The sequence below is a fragment of the Diaphorina citri genome, unplaced genomic scaffold, assembly GCF_000475195.1.
Source record: "Diaphorina citri unplaced genomic scaffold, Diaci psyllid genome assembly version 1.1 scaffold1625, whole genome shotgun sequence".
Taxonomy (NCBI): Eukaryota; Metazoa; Arthropoda; class Insecta; order Hemiptera; family Psyllidae; genus Diaphorina; species Diaphorina citri.
In genome coordinates, this window is record NW_007379051.1 from 16,620 (window position 1) to 28,263 (window position 11,644).

Genomic DNA, 11,644 nt, shown 5'->3' on the forward strand with positions numbered 1-11,644 from the left:
TCTCTCTTCGCTTTCAGGACGATACGCGATAAGACCATATCAGTCACAGTTCCCTCTATCAAATCTCTGGAAAAAATCCATCTTATATTATAATAACTTTTTGTGGAACTTCCTATATTCGCCACTGGTCAGTCAAAATATTTCACCAACTCACTATTAAGTGTAGAAATTTTGTTCTGTGAAATTTACAAAAAAAAAAAAAAAAAAAAAAAAAAATCAAATAGGAATTCAAAATAACCCTACTCAATTGACTTCTGTGTTGTGGCTTGTTAAAACAATCAGATTGTTTTTTCCATCTTCGAAAAAGGAAAGGTGTCTATTAGGTATTCGTGGCGTTCTAAAAATTTCATGCGAAGAACGGCATATATGAGTCTTTGGAAACAATAGAGTCACCAGCAGCATAAGGAATCAAAAACCTGATAGTCCCAAATCAAGTTTGACTCCTTTTCACTCCTCTTCTGCATAAAATAGAATATCCTGGCGCAGGAACTTGGAGCTACGTAACCATGTGGACCGAAAGGTTCCTTCATTTTTGCCAACTGCAGAAATATTTATGAGCTTTTGGAAAGTGGAAATTAAAAACATACCAGCACAATAAGGACATTAAGCACCAAAAGAAACAAACAAACATTCTAGAATCAATCAACTTAACAATGGCCAGTAGTTATCATTTTAGTCCAGTTCTGTGAACTATTGTCTTATTCAACAGCCTGGTTACCAGCACAATAAGGACATTAAGCACCAAAAGAAACAAACGAACATTCTAGAATCAATCAACTTAACAATGGCCAGTAGTTATCATTTTAGTCCAGTTCTGTGAACTATTGTCTTATTCAACAGCCTGGATATGGACGCTGTATTTTCAAACAATAAAGTACCAGTCATCAGTTGCTGAGAACTTCTTTAGCTTTAGAGGACCACATCCAATCTGAATTTTGGAAACGAAAATTGACGCGATGGTTTTAGAGCAATTTCAAAATTACCCTACTCGTACCAGGCTTACCATAGATAAATCAGGACCACATCCACTCTGAATTTTGGAAACGAAAATTGACGCGATGGTTTTAGAGCAATTTCAAAATTACCCTACTCGTACCAGGCTTACCATAGATAAATCTTTATCTGGACCTTTCAACTTTCAAGAGATCAAGTCCATATTTAAACCCCACAGATCTGAATGATATGAAACACCTGAGAACTAAAATATCCAACTGTTGGCGGCGCGGCGATCTAATGTAAAGTCCATTATTTGGAATACCTATTCCATCTTTGTAGGTATTATTTTCATATGGGTAATATGTAGGCTTGCCAAATATCCAAAATGCCGATTCGGGACGCGAATCCGCGAACATAATTGCCAAATCCGCGACCATAATCGCCAAATCCGCGAACAAAATCGCCAAATCCGCGACCATAATCGCCAAATCCGCGAACAAAATCGCCAAATCCGCGAACAAAATCACCAAATCCGCGAACAAAATCGCCAAATCCGCGAACAAAATCACCAAATCCGCGAACATAATCGTCCAAATCCCGCGAACATAATCGCCAAATCCGCGAACATAATCGCCGAAATCCGCGAACATAATCGCGAATCCGCGAACATGAATCTCAATCGCCAAAATCCGCGAACATAATCGCGAAATCCGCGAACATAATCGCGAAATCCGCGAGTATAATCGCAATCCGCGAACAAAAATCGCGAAATCCGCGAACATAATCGCCGAAATCCGCGAACAAAATCGCGAAATCCGCGAACAATAATCGCGAAATCCGGCGCGAATATACTCTCGCGACATCCGCGAACATATCGCGAAATCCGCAAACATAATCGCGAAATCGAGAACATAATCGCGAAATCGCGAACATAATCGCGAAATCGCGAACATAATCACGAAAATCCGCGAAAAAATCGCGAAACCGGACACATAACGCGAAACCGGAACTAATCGGGCAAATCCGCAACATAATCGCCAAAATCCCGAACAATAATCGCAAATCACATAGGTACGATATGTACATAGGATAGGATAACATACCTAATTTAAAAACAGATAAAAAAATACAGTCGGAACCTGGATGAAACGAGGAACTCCAAGGACCAGCCTCATTTTTCTTCCTTATCCTCATAGTAAGGAAAGTAATGGTTAATAGCGGTCAGATTTCGATGGTCAGTTTTTAGTCGCCAAAAGCACGTTTTCAGGCTTCCCTAGAGCACTATATAACAAATTTCAGCCATCTGATGTGTGCTGTCTGTCTGTCGGTGTCTGTCTGGTCTGTCAGTAAACAAAGTATCTCGGAGGAACGGTCAAGAGCTAGAGACTTGAAATTTGGTATGTAGCTTTCAAATGTGACAAGGATGCGACACGAAACTTTTGGTTAAGACCGGTGCTACGGTTGGCGGCATTTTACCGCTTTTTGGCGGTTTTCTGTGTAATTTAACAATATCTCGGGAATGGTATGAGCTAGAGACTTGAAATTTGGTATGTAGTTCACAAATGTGACAAGGATGCAACACAAAACGTTTGGTTGAGATGGTTGCTGCGCTTGGCGGTATTTTGACCGCTTTTGGTCAGATTTCGACCGTTTTTTGGCGGTTTTCAGCTATAGCGACAAAACGGTTAGAGATACTGTAAAAGAACACTCTAATAAGCATCATTCAATAGGATAAGGAAAGTCGTGTGATGTTCACACCAGATTTTTTATGTTCTTTCTTGTCTTTCATGGCGGTTTAATACAACATTTTCTTGTTTATAAAGGTTTAGCAAAGTGGAAGAGCAAACTGATGAAAGCATGACAAATTTAAACAAGTTAAGAACAAATTCTGATTTATAGAGGTACCTAATTTTAAAGTTAAAAAACGCGTCCCGAATTTTTTCTGGGACAAAAACGGAAATTCGGGACAAAACGCCCCAAAATGAAAAACTGAACGGGACGCCGGGACACCCCTTGAATTTCGGGACTGTCCCGGCCCATTCGGGACGTTTGGCAAGCCTAGTAATATGACACATCCACTATTTTATAGTTTTACCGATATACTAACCTAATCCTCGTCACATCTCGAGAAGATCTCTGTAAGCGTGTGCGACATCTAATGAGATTCGAGAGACAAATATGGACATTGGACAGTAAATTTTATTAGGAAATTTCAAGCCTTTCTATTTTGACGGAATATAAAAGACATCGTTTATACAACATTTTATCAGATTCAATTCACACCATTATTTTCGTTTTGATGAGCTCAAAGGAGATGACTGTTGACTTCTGCTCATGTATTAAACATTTCGGTAAGCAAGTGCTTTTAATTGGTCACATATTTATGGGTACCCCATGCAGTGATACTAGGACGTAACGATATCAATTTATTTGTATACCTATCATCTTGCAAGTAGTAGTGAGGGTAATCAAATTCAGAAAGCGCGGCGCAGCATGAAATTCTGCATAGGTAGATAAGTATGTACTTACATAACAACCAAAGTTTTAACCATTTGGTCTGTTCACAAGTAATAACTTGGAAAGATTAATGCGGGGCGCTAAATATGAAGGAACAGATTATGTAGAACCTGGACTTTTTAGTTTTTCCCATAGATTTCTCGCTAAAAAGCCCACTTTGAATTGTTGGTTGTTGGCCTGGAGCTAGAAAGATTTTAGACTTGAGATTAATAATGGCACTCTTAATTGAATTTGTAAGGAGAAATGACGCTAAAACAGGTAGCTGGTAGCTGCAAAGTACATGGTAGAGGCAAGATTAATGCCCGTTCTCAAGGAGCCTAACATGAAGCTATGCTGGTATCTGGTATGCCTCCAGACGTGCAATGGATTCTTGACGGCTAGGAGGAGTTCTTTATCTTCTCCTGTTGCCTGCAGGCCGGATGTCAAGGAACGAGAAGTCTGCTGGTGCACAGGGTAATTATCCCGCCAGTCCAGTGCAGATAATTCTCCGGTAGCAGAAATGAATATTTCAAGCGAGCTTTATCATGGAAGCCAGGGCGCGGTAAGCACAGATATTTTTCAATTCCCCGGGGCAAGATCATTACTTTCAATTAATGGGGTAATAACGGACGATCTGATCTGTATACAAAATAAAATAAATTTATTCGAGCATAAGTCAGGTATGAGCCATTATGTGTATAATTTTTATGCAACATTATTTTTTCATGCTTACAAATACGCTGATTATACAGATTACAGAATCAGGCAGGCATCTGTACCCATCAGATGTAATGTACACGAAGCATCAAGTATAGAGAACCAAAATCAAGTGGAACTAATGCGCACAAACGTTTTAATCGCCTCTTTGGCGAACTTCAAGAGTTCACCACTCACCAACTTAATAAACCTATGTAACATGATGGTCTTGTAGAATTTTTGGCAAAACGGTGTATCCCCTATCACCATAAACATGCCCATAAACTCAACCTAGAAAAGTTCAACGAATTCTAAAATAGCCTGAAAATTTCAAGCCAGTGTCTATTGAACTCGACGGCATCGGCATTTGTAAATGTGTATCATTGCTGCAAGTTGAAAAACAATCGCACACAGTCCTCAATATTCTGAATTTCTGATCGAATGGCAATGGCAAATTCACTCTTCATCGCACACATTCCATCTAATATCACTGCCAGGGATCTACGTGAAATGTTCAAGAGGGATAACTTCACCATCAGCAGAATGGAAAGCTTGGAGACCCCAGATCGCATAAGAGTGGTATGCGTGGATCAATGTGTAGCAGACAAGGTGAGGACTTTTTATCGATCTATTACTAGTCACTCAATTGACTCGATGTTTATCAAAGTACATAGATAATAATCATACATTGAAGTTATTTGGTCAGTGTCTTTGTGACATTGGATCAGTAATCTATTCAGGGCTTTTAAGTTTAGGGCTACATTTTTAAACACAATGGCTTTTGAAAGTACATATGTAGGTGATGATTTGCTATTCATAACTTGAACTTCAATTTTTTCCTAACTTGAACCTTTAATCAGTGCTTTCTTACAAAAGACAGCCACACTCGATCGGTCTATTAATATTAATTAATAATACCTACGGGTTTTCCGTCCACAGATCATCGACAAATACAATGGTCGAGTATTTCATGGAGTCCGCCTTGTCGTGGAACCTTGGATGGAATTCAATTCTGTGACATCACGTAAGAAATGTCTGTCAGCCTCAAACAACGATCCTGATCCCTTCGAACGTCCCACGAAACCGTTTTCTTTCACAGAAAGCTCATGCGCACGAGAATTTGTACCGCTGAAAAATAAAGATAATCCAGATAAATGTGAATTTGAATAGATGGTCTCATGCAGATGACCTTGAGCTCTATCTACAGTAAAAAGTCTGCAGATTTTGTTTTTGGTACCAATTTCTGGTGTTGAAAAGTCGATTTATTAGACGTTTGGTTTGAATAAAGGAAGATTTTTGCACAAATTTATTCTTACCCTAGTTATTCCAGGGAATGGGGAATGCCGAGGTAGTCGAAAGCTTTTTTAACCCAATATGCAATATTAAATAACTGTCTCCTTTTTCAAAATGTTCATCCACTTGGTCATTTCTTCTAGCTGCTCGTCTCTATCATTAACACAACCCAAGTACATATTATAGAAATTACTCTTCTTGCAAAATTCAGGTGCATTCATTCCTTTATTGATTTGATAAATAGGACCACCACACCAAATTTTGTCAAATCCTCCAACTCGAATCTCCTTTCCTGTCAACTTCTTTTCCAAATCAATCACGTTCAGTGCATCCTGGATCAAATTATATTTTAATTTATAGTCATGATCGTCAGTAGCTTTCATAGAGGGTGCTGCATTTGCTTCTAATAAACATACGTTCAGATTATCTTGCAACAAGATGTCGAATCCAAAGAGTTCAAAGCAATGCTTATTGCCCATCATGATGCACTCAACACTTTTCAGTGCCGTAATAACCACCTTGGCAATTTTCTGAAACAGTTCATCTACAATTTCCCTACCATGCATTGCTGTCAGGAAGAGTCGTAAGTTTTGGATATCCCACTTGCGTCCTTGTGACAAATTTTCTCCAGATAACTGGATTGCTGTATTGGTCAGATGCATACAGTTATCAGCAAAGTTATCCTTGCAGTACTTTATTCCTGCTATTCTTGCAAATCCATCTCTTGCTATCCATACTGTCAAAGGAGAAAATGAGGTCACTAACACGTACATCCTCATATCAAATTTCCTTCCTTCCAAAAGATAAGGATTAGTGATATACTTCTGAGCCACATAAACCTCTGGTATGAGTTCAATGTCATTCGGATCATCACTTCTCTTGCGTTCTTTTGGTGACCAATCTTTGTTTTCTCTCCACTCTTCAAATTCACTCAACTTCTTAAATAATAAGATACCTCTACCTTGACTGCCTCCTGAGGGTTTCACGATCCACATGTTGTGTGAATCTCGTCTCGCCTCCTGAAGGAATAATGCAGTTTCACTGGGTATTTCGAATGTCATTGGCATTGCATTGGACAGTTCAGCTTCTTCAGTGTTGCCATTCTTAACGCATTGTCTTCTGTATCTTTTCAGATTTCTGGCTAGATAATTCTTCCTCGAAATTTCATAAAAATTTCTGTAATGAGCAATTTTTTGGTGATTTTTCATTGAGCTTTCCAAAATCAGTTTAGTTGTCGCCAAGTCACACCAAAAGATGTCCCAATTTGTATCATCCGAACCTACTGGCATCCATCCTGGTCTTCCTCTCAGAACATCTTCAATGACTGTGTTGTTTGTTTGACCTTCTGTTTTGAATCTAATTGCAAGTGAATTTGCCATACGTACAGCTTTTAAAATCACAAGCAGTGAAAATAATTGCAATACTCAAATCATAAAAGTAAACTTTAATTTGCAGATAGTTTGACTACACTTTAATTGTGAAATAGCGGCCAGTTTCAACGTATGTGCCGTTAAAAGCACAATCATAAATGATAATTATTACAGCAAGCCCCCTATAGGAACACTCGCCATAAAGACGAGCTAATTCATTAAAATTAAATAACAAACACCGGAGAAAAAGCGTTGCCTAGCAACCAAATATAGTTTGAGATGGAAATTTTTTCCAAACTCAGCAATCAAATAAAAAAGTGGTAAAAAACCACTTATACACACAAAATTCGAAAATGAAAATACACGTAGCTTAAAAAGCACACTTCAATTAGTAACTATGCAAATTTTCAGTTCAAAAAACAGTCTCTAAATAACAAAAAACAATTGATGTTTAGGGAGCAAATTTTAACACGGCACCAGCGAAAATTTTCGGTTCGATTTGAGGTAGCAAGCAAAATACATCCTCGTAAGTGAGCAGACCTACTCTGAAATGACGGAAATTCTATGCATGAGGCACACCACAGAACGCAGGCAAGTTTTTGTGAACCACCTGGGATTAGCTGCGTATCCGTATAGCACCTGTTTTAGGGGGAGAAAAAAAAAAAAACATGACAGGTTGAAATGAAAAGACTTAACGTTGTCACGGGAATATAATACCCCCGGAAAAATCCCTCCCATTCGCTAACATTCCCTCCCTTCCCCCAAACATCCCCTCCCATTGCGCTAACATTTCCTCCTTTCCTCTAACATCCCCTTATGATATTCCCTCCCATACCCCTAACATTCCCTTCAATTCCCTCGCTTTTTCCTCCTATCCCTTTCTCTCCCTCCTTCTAACATTACCTCCATAACCTAACATTCCCTCACTTTGTCTAACATTCCCTCCTAGCCCCGTCTAACATTCCCTTAATCTTCCCTTATATTCCACAGTGAAATTCTATTCCTTCCCCTAATTTTCCCTCCCATCTCCTACGAAATTCCCTCTCCCTTACAATATTCTCTCCCATTCCCCTGTAACATTCTCTTCCAGCCCCTAAATCCCTAAAACATTCCTTCACTTCACTTAAAAATTTTCCCTCCCATCTCCTACAAAATTCCCTCTCCCTTGCAATATTCTCTCCCATTCCCCTGTAACATTCCCTTCCAGCCCCTAAATCCCTAAAACATTCCTTCACTTCACTTAAAAATTTTCCCTCCCATCTCCTACAAAATTCCCTCTCCCTTACAAATACCCCTAACATTCCCTCTCCTTTTCCTCCTATCCCTTAAAATATCAACCCTTTCTCTCCCTCCTTCTAACATTACCCCCATAACCTAACATTCCCTCACTTTCTCTAATATTCCCTCCTAGCCCCGTCTAACATTCCCTTAATCTTCCCTTCTATTCCACAATAAAATTATCTTACTTCCCCTAATTTTCCCTCCCATCTCCTACGAAATTCCCTCTCCCTTACAATATTCTCTCCCATTCATCTATGATATTCCCTCCCGTTCTCCTGTAACATTCCCTTCCAGCCCCTAAATCCCTAAAACATTCCTTCACTTCACTTAATAATTGTCCCTCCCATCTCCTATCTTATTCCCTCCCTTTACATTTTCTTCCCTCCACATTCTTGTTCAGCCTCCTATTCCTCCAACACATGGGAGGAGGGAAGGGGAGGAATAGGAGAGATGTGAATGTGGGAGGAAGGGGATGTGAATTAAGCGGAGAAGGAGAGAAGAAAAGGAAGTAAGGGAAGGAACGAGAGGAGGAGGAGGAGGAGGAGAAGGAAAGGAACGAGTTGGTAGGGGAAGTGAAAATTTGACAATATCCCGTGAGGGCGTGGTGCTAAAACTTTTTTATCACTTCACTTAAAAATTTTCCCTCCCATCTCCTATCTTATTCCCTCCCTTTACATTCTCTTCCCTCCACATTCTTGTTCTGTCTCCTTTTCCTCCAACACATGAGAGGAGGGAAGGGGAGGAATAGGAGAGATGTGAATCTGGGAGGAAGGGGATGTGAATTAAGGGGAGAAGGAGAGAGGGAAAGGAAGTAAGGGAAGGAACGAGAGGAGGAGGAGAAGGAAAGGAACGAGTTGGTAGGGGAAGTGAAAATTTGACAATATCCCGTGAGGGCGTGGTGCTAAAACTTTTTTAATATGTTTAATTATAAGTCAGAGATAATGCTTTAAATTGTGAAGGGAGAAAAAAATGTAAAAAGTTTATACATTTCTTTAAGTCAGCAAGCTGATGTCCTGATCCATCTTGTGACTGCTGCCTTGTGCTGACTCCTAATGAGTTTTGTGTTTTCAGGGAGACCTTAATACCTTATCTTTCTTTGTAAGATTTCTGCCTACGTAACTGTTATCTCTAAACTTTTGAATTGTTTGGCCTAGAGCCTAGAACTGTCCAACTGGGATTCTTAATGGATTAATTCAGAAAACATTGGCGAAAGTTCCTACTGAGTGCTGATCTTGCCCCAAAGGCCAGGACTGTCTAAACTGGGATTCTTTTTTCAAGGAATCTAAGCGCTAGGCCGCGGGTTCGATTCCCGCCGGGGCGCGTTTTCTCCTGAACAGATAATTTTCGTTTTCGGAACGGCTATAGCTTTCTCCTATATCCTGTTTTTTCTTCTTCTTCGATTTCGGGACAATAAAACCTTAGCTGTTACAGTTTCCTCTATCACACCTCTTAAAAAAAAATAATAATAATAAAAACATTATTGGTATGAATGAAGGTGTAGGAACTTATTTGATGTGGAGGTAGCTGTGTTTGATTACGTTTCATACACATGTAGATTTTTAATAGATGCCTAGGAACATGTGGACTCGAATTAAACAATAGATCTCAATCTTCCATGTCTATATTGTTTATTGTTTTTCAAGTACTTATTTAGATATACTTTGGCACTTGATTATCATAAATTATACATTCGATAATCACAGTTTAGAATTTAGATCGGTAGAGGTATAATGCATAGTATAATAGTATTATAATGCATACAAGCAAAGTATAATGCATACCTCGTCCCTCTTTCCTGAAGATCTAATACATATAGATTTTTTTACGTCCGTCGCCGCCCGCGATTGAGACAGGTGACTCCACTTTTTGTTCGATAGTAGATAATAAATCTTGGTCTCATTTAAGTTGTTTATTGCTTAGAAAATTACTCAAGTAGGTAGGTACCTAATCCATTAGGTACCTATATCTAATCTTAGGCGCACGGCAGTGCGCCAGGCCAAGTTCGGGCCTGAGCACGCCAGTGTGTATATTACACGAAACATTTCGACGCATTTTTACCCCATAAAGTAGGCTATTTTTGGGGTCGTCTCTCTCTCTCCCTCTCTCATGGGGAACAATAGACCTGTTGATTGCATTACAAAACATTCATTACGTTAGTAATATCAGAAGAAAAAAAAAAACTCATTCTCAGTGACGAGGGGTGAGTGTGTAAAATGGGGAGAGTATTTTGATTAGACACACTGAGAAAAAAACTAGGGTCACCTAGGGTGCCTGCAGCCCAATTGGGTGAGTGGGTTCCGGCACTCTAATATTGAACTCTATATCGGGAAGCTCGACACTGTAATATAGCATTCCAAAAGCCTATATCAGGGGAAGTAACCCAATAATAGAGTTCTTCCACCCTAAACTTGTGTCACCCTGTCACCACTTTTTCCCCCGGTGCATTTCAGATTTCACCAATGTGAGATTTATTTTCACTCAGCCTCGTGAAGACCATTTAGTAGCGACCAGTGGCAGCACTACCATTGAAAATATTATTGAAATATGGAAATTGATTGCAAAGGAGGCACTTAGTAATGCAGTGATTTGATTTGAAATGTACCTCATAAGTCCGACAGCCGCCACTACTTACGAAGTCAAAGTACAAACTCAGCCATATTTGTTGCCTAGAATCATTCCCTCTCTGGCAAACATCACTCAATCAAACCTGGCAGCCTAATCTAAATCCAAGATGACACCCTTGGCAAAGATAAGTGTTTTAATTGGAATCACTCGACTGACATGTGGATTTTTTTCCGCTCGTTTTGTGCTTTTGTGACTAAATTAAATAATAACAAGCTGGGCCCGTCCCTCCGGGAATTTTTTAGCCCGTAGTTTATTCGATCGTGGTTAAAGAATACCTATGTACCTACCTAATTTGTTTAATATTCAGTTTATTATTATTCTTGATTTGATTTTTTAATTTTACTTTCATGTAATGATTTAAAATCAAGACTAGAGCCCGTTCTCCCTTTATTCCCAATATAGTGTACAAGTCACCCATCCATTTATAAAATCAAGACTAGAGCCCGCACTCCCTTTATTCCCAATATAGTGTGCAAGTCACCCATCCATTTATTGGCCTTCCTCGGCGTAGCTTAACATAGGTAACGCAAAAACGGGTCTTAAATGATCCACTGAAGTGTTATCTAAAACTTTCTCGCTTTGAGTTCATAAGGTCGTCGCGACAAATTTCGAGATCAGAGCTCATTTGTGAGAGAAAATGTGAAAAAAATCCCCCAAAATTACTCAATTAACTTTAAGTCACCCATCCATTTATTGGCCTTGCACGGCGTAGCTTAACATAGATGACGCTAAAACCGGTCTTAAATTAACGACTGAAGTGTTATCTAAAACTTTCTCGCTTTGAGTTCATAGGTCGTCGCGACAAATTTCAAGATCAGAGCTCAATTGTGTGAGAAAATGTGAAAAAAAAATCCCACAATTACTCAATTAACTTTAAGTCACCCATCCATTTATTGGCCTTGCACGGCGTAGCTTAACATAGATGACGCTAAAACCGGTCTTAAAAT

General features: G+C 39.3%; 2 protein-coding genes across 2 annotated transcripts; one reads left to right on the forward strand and one right to left on the reverse strand.

Annotated features, from left to right (window-relative positions):
* The first annotated feature begins 4,139 nt into the window (after window positions 1–4,139).
* Window positions 4,140–5,437, forward strand: LOC103516642. The gene is made up of 2 exons (XM_008481622.2): window positions 4,140–4,737; window positions 5,068–5,437. Exons 1-2 carry the CDS (start codon window positions 4,570–4,572, stop codon window positions 5,296–5,298), a joined length of 399 nt encoding a protein of 132 aa, XP_008479844.1. The 5' UTR covers window positions 4,140–4,569; the 3' UTR covers window positions 5,299–5,437.
* LOC103516641 (probable tubulin polyglutamylase TTLL9) lies at window positions 5,119–6,890 on the reverse strand. Its single transcript, XM_008481621.3, has 2 exons — window positions 5,445–6,890; window positions 5,119–5,256 (listed from the first exon to the last, which is right to left on the reverse strand). Exon 1 carries the CDS (start codon window positions 6,798–6,800, stop codon window positions 5,511–5,513), a length of 1,290 nt encoding a protein of 429 aa, XP_008479843.1. The 5' UTR covers window positions 6,801–6,890; the 3' UTR covers window positions 5,119–5,256; window positions 5,445–5,510.
* Window positions 6,891–11,644: the final 4,754 nt, after the last annotated feature.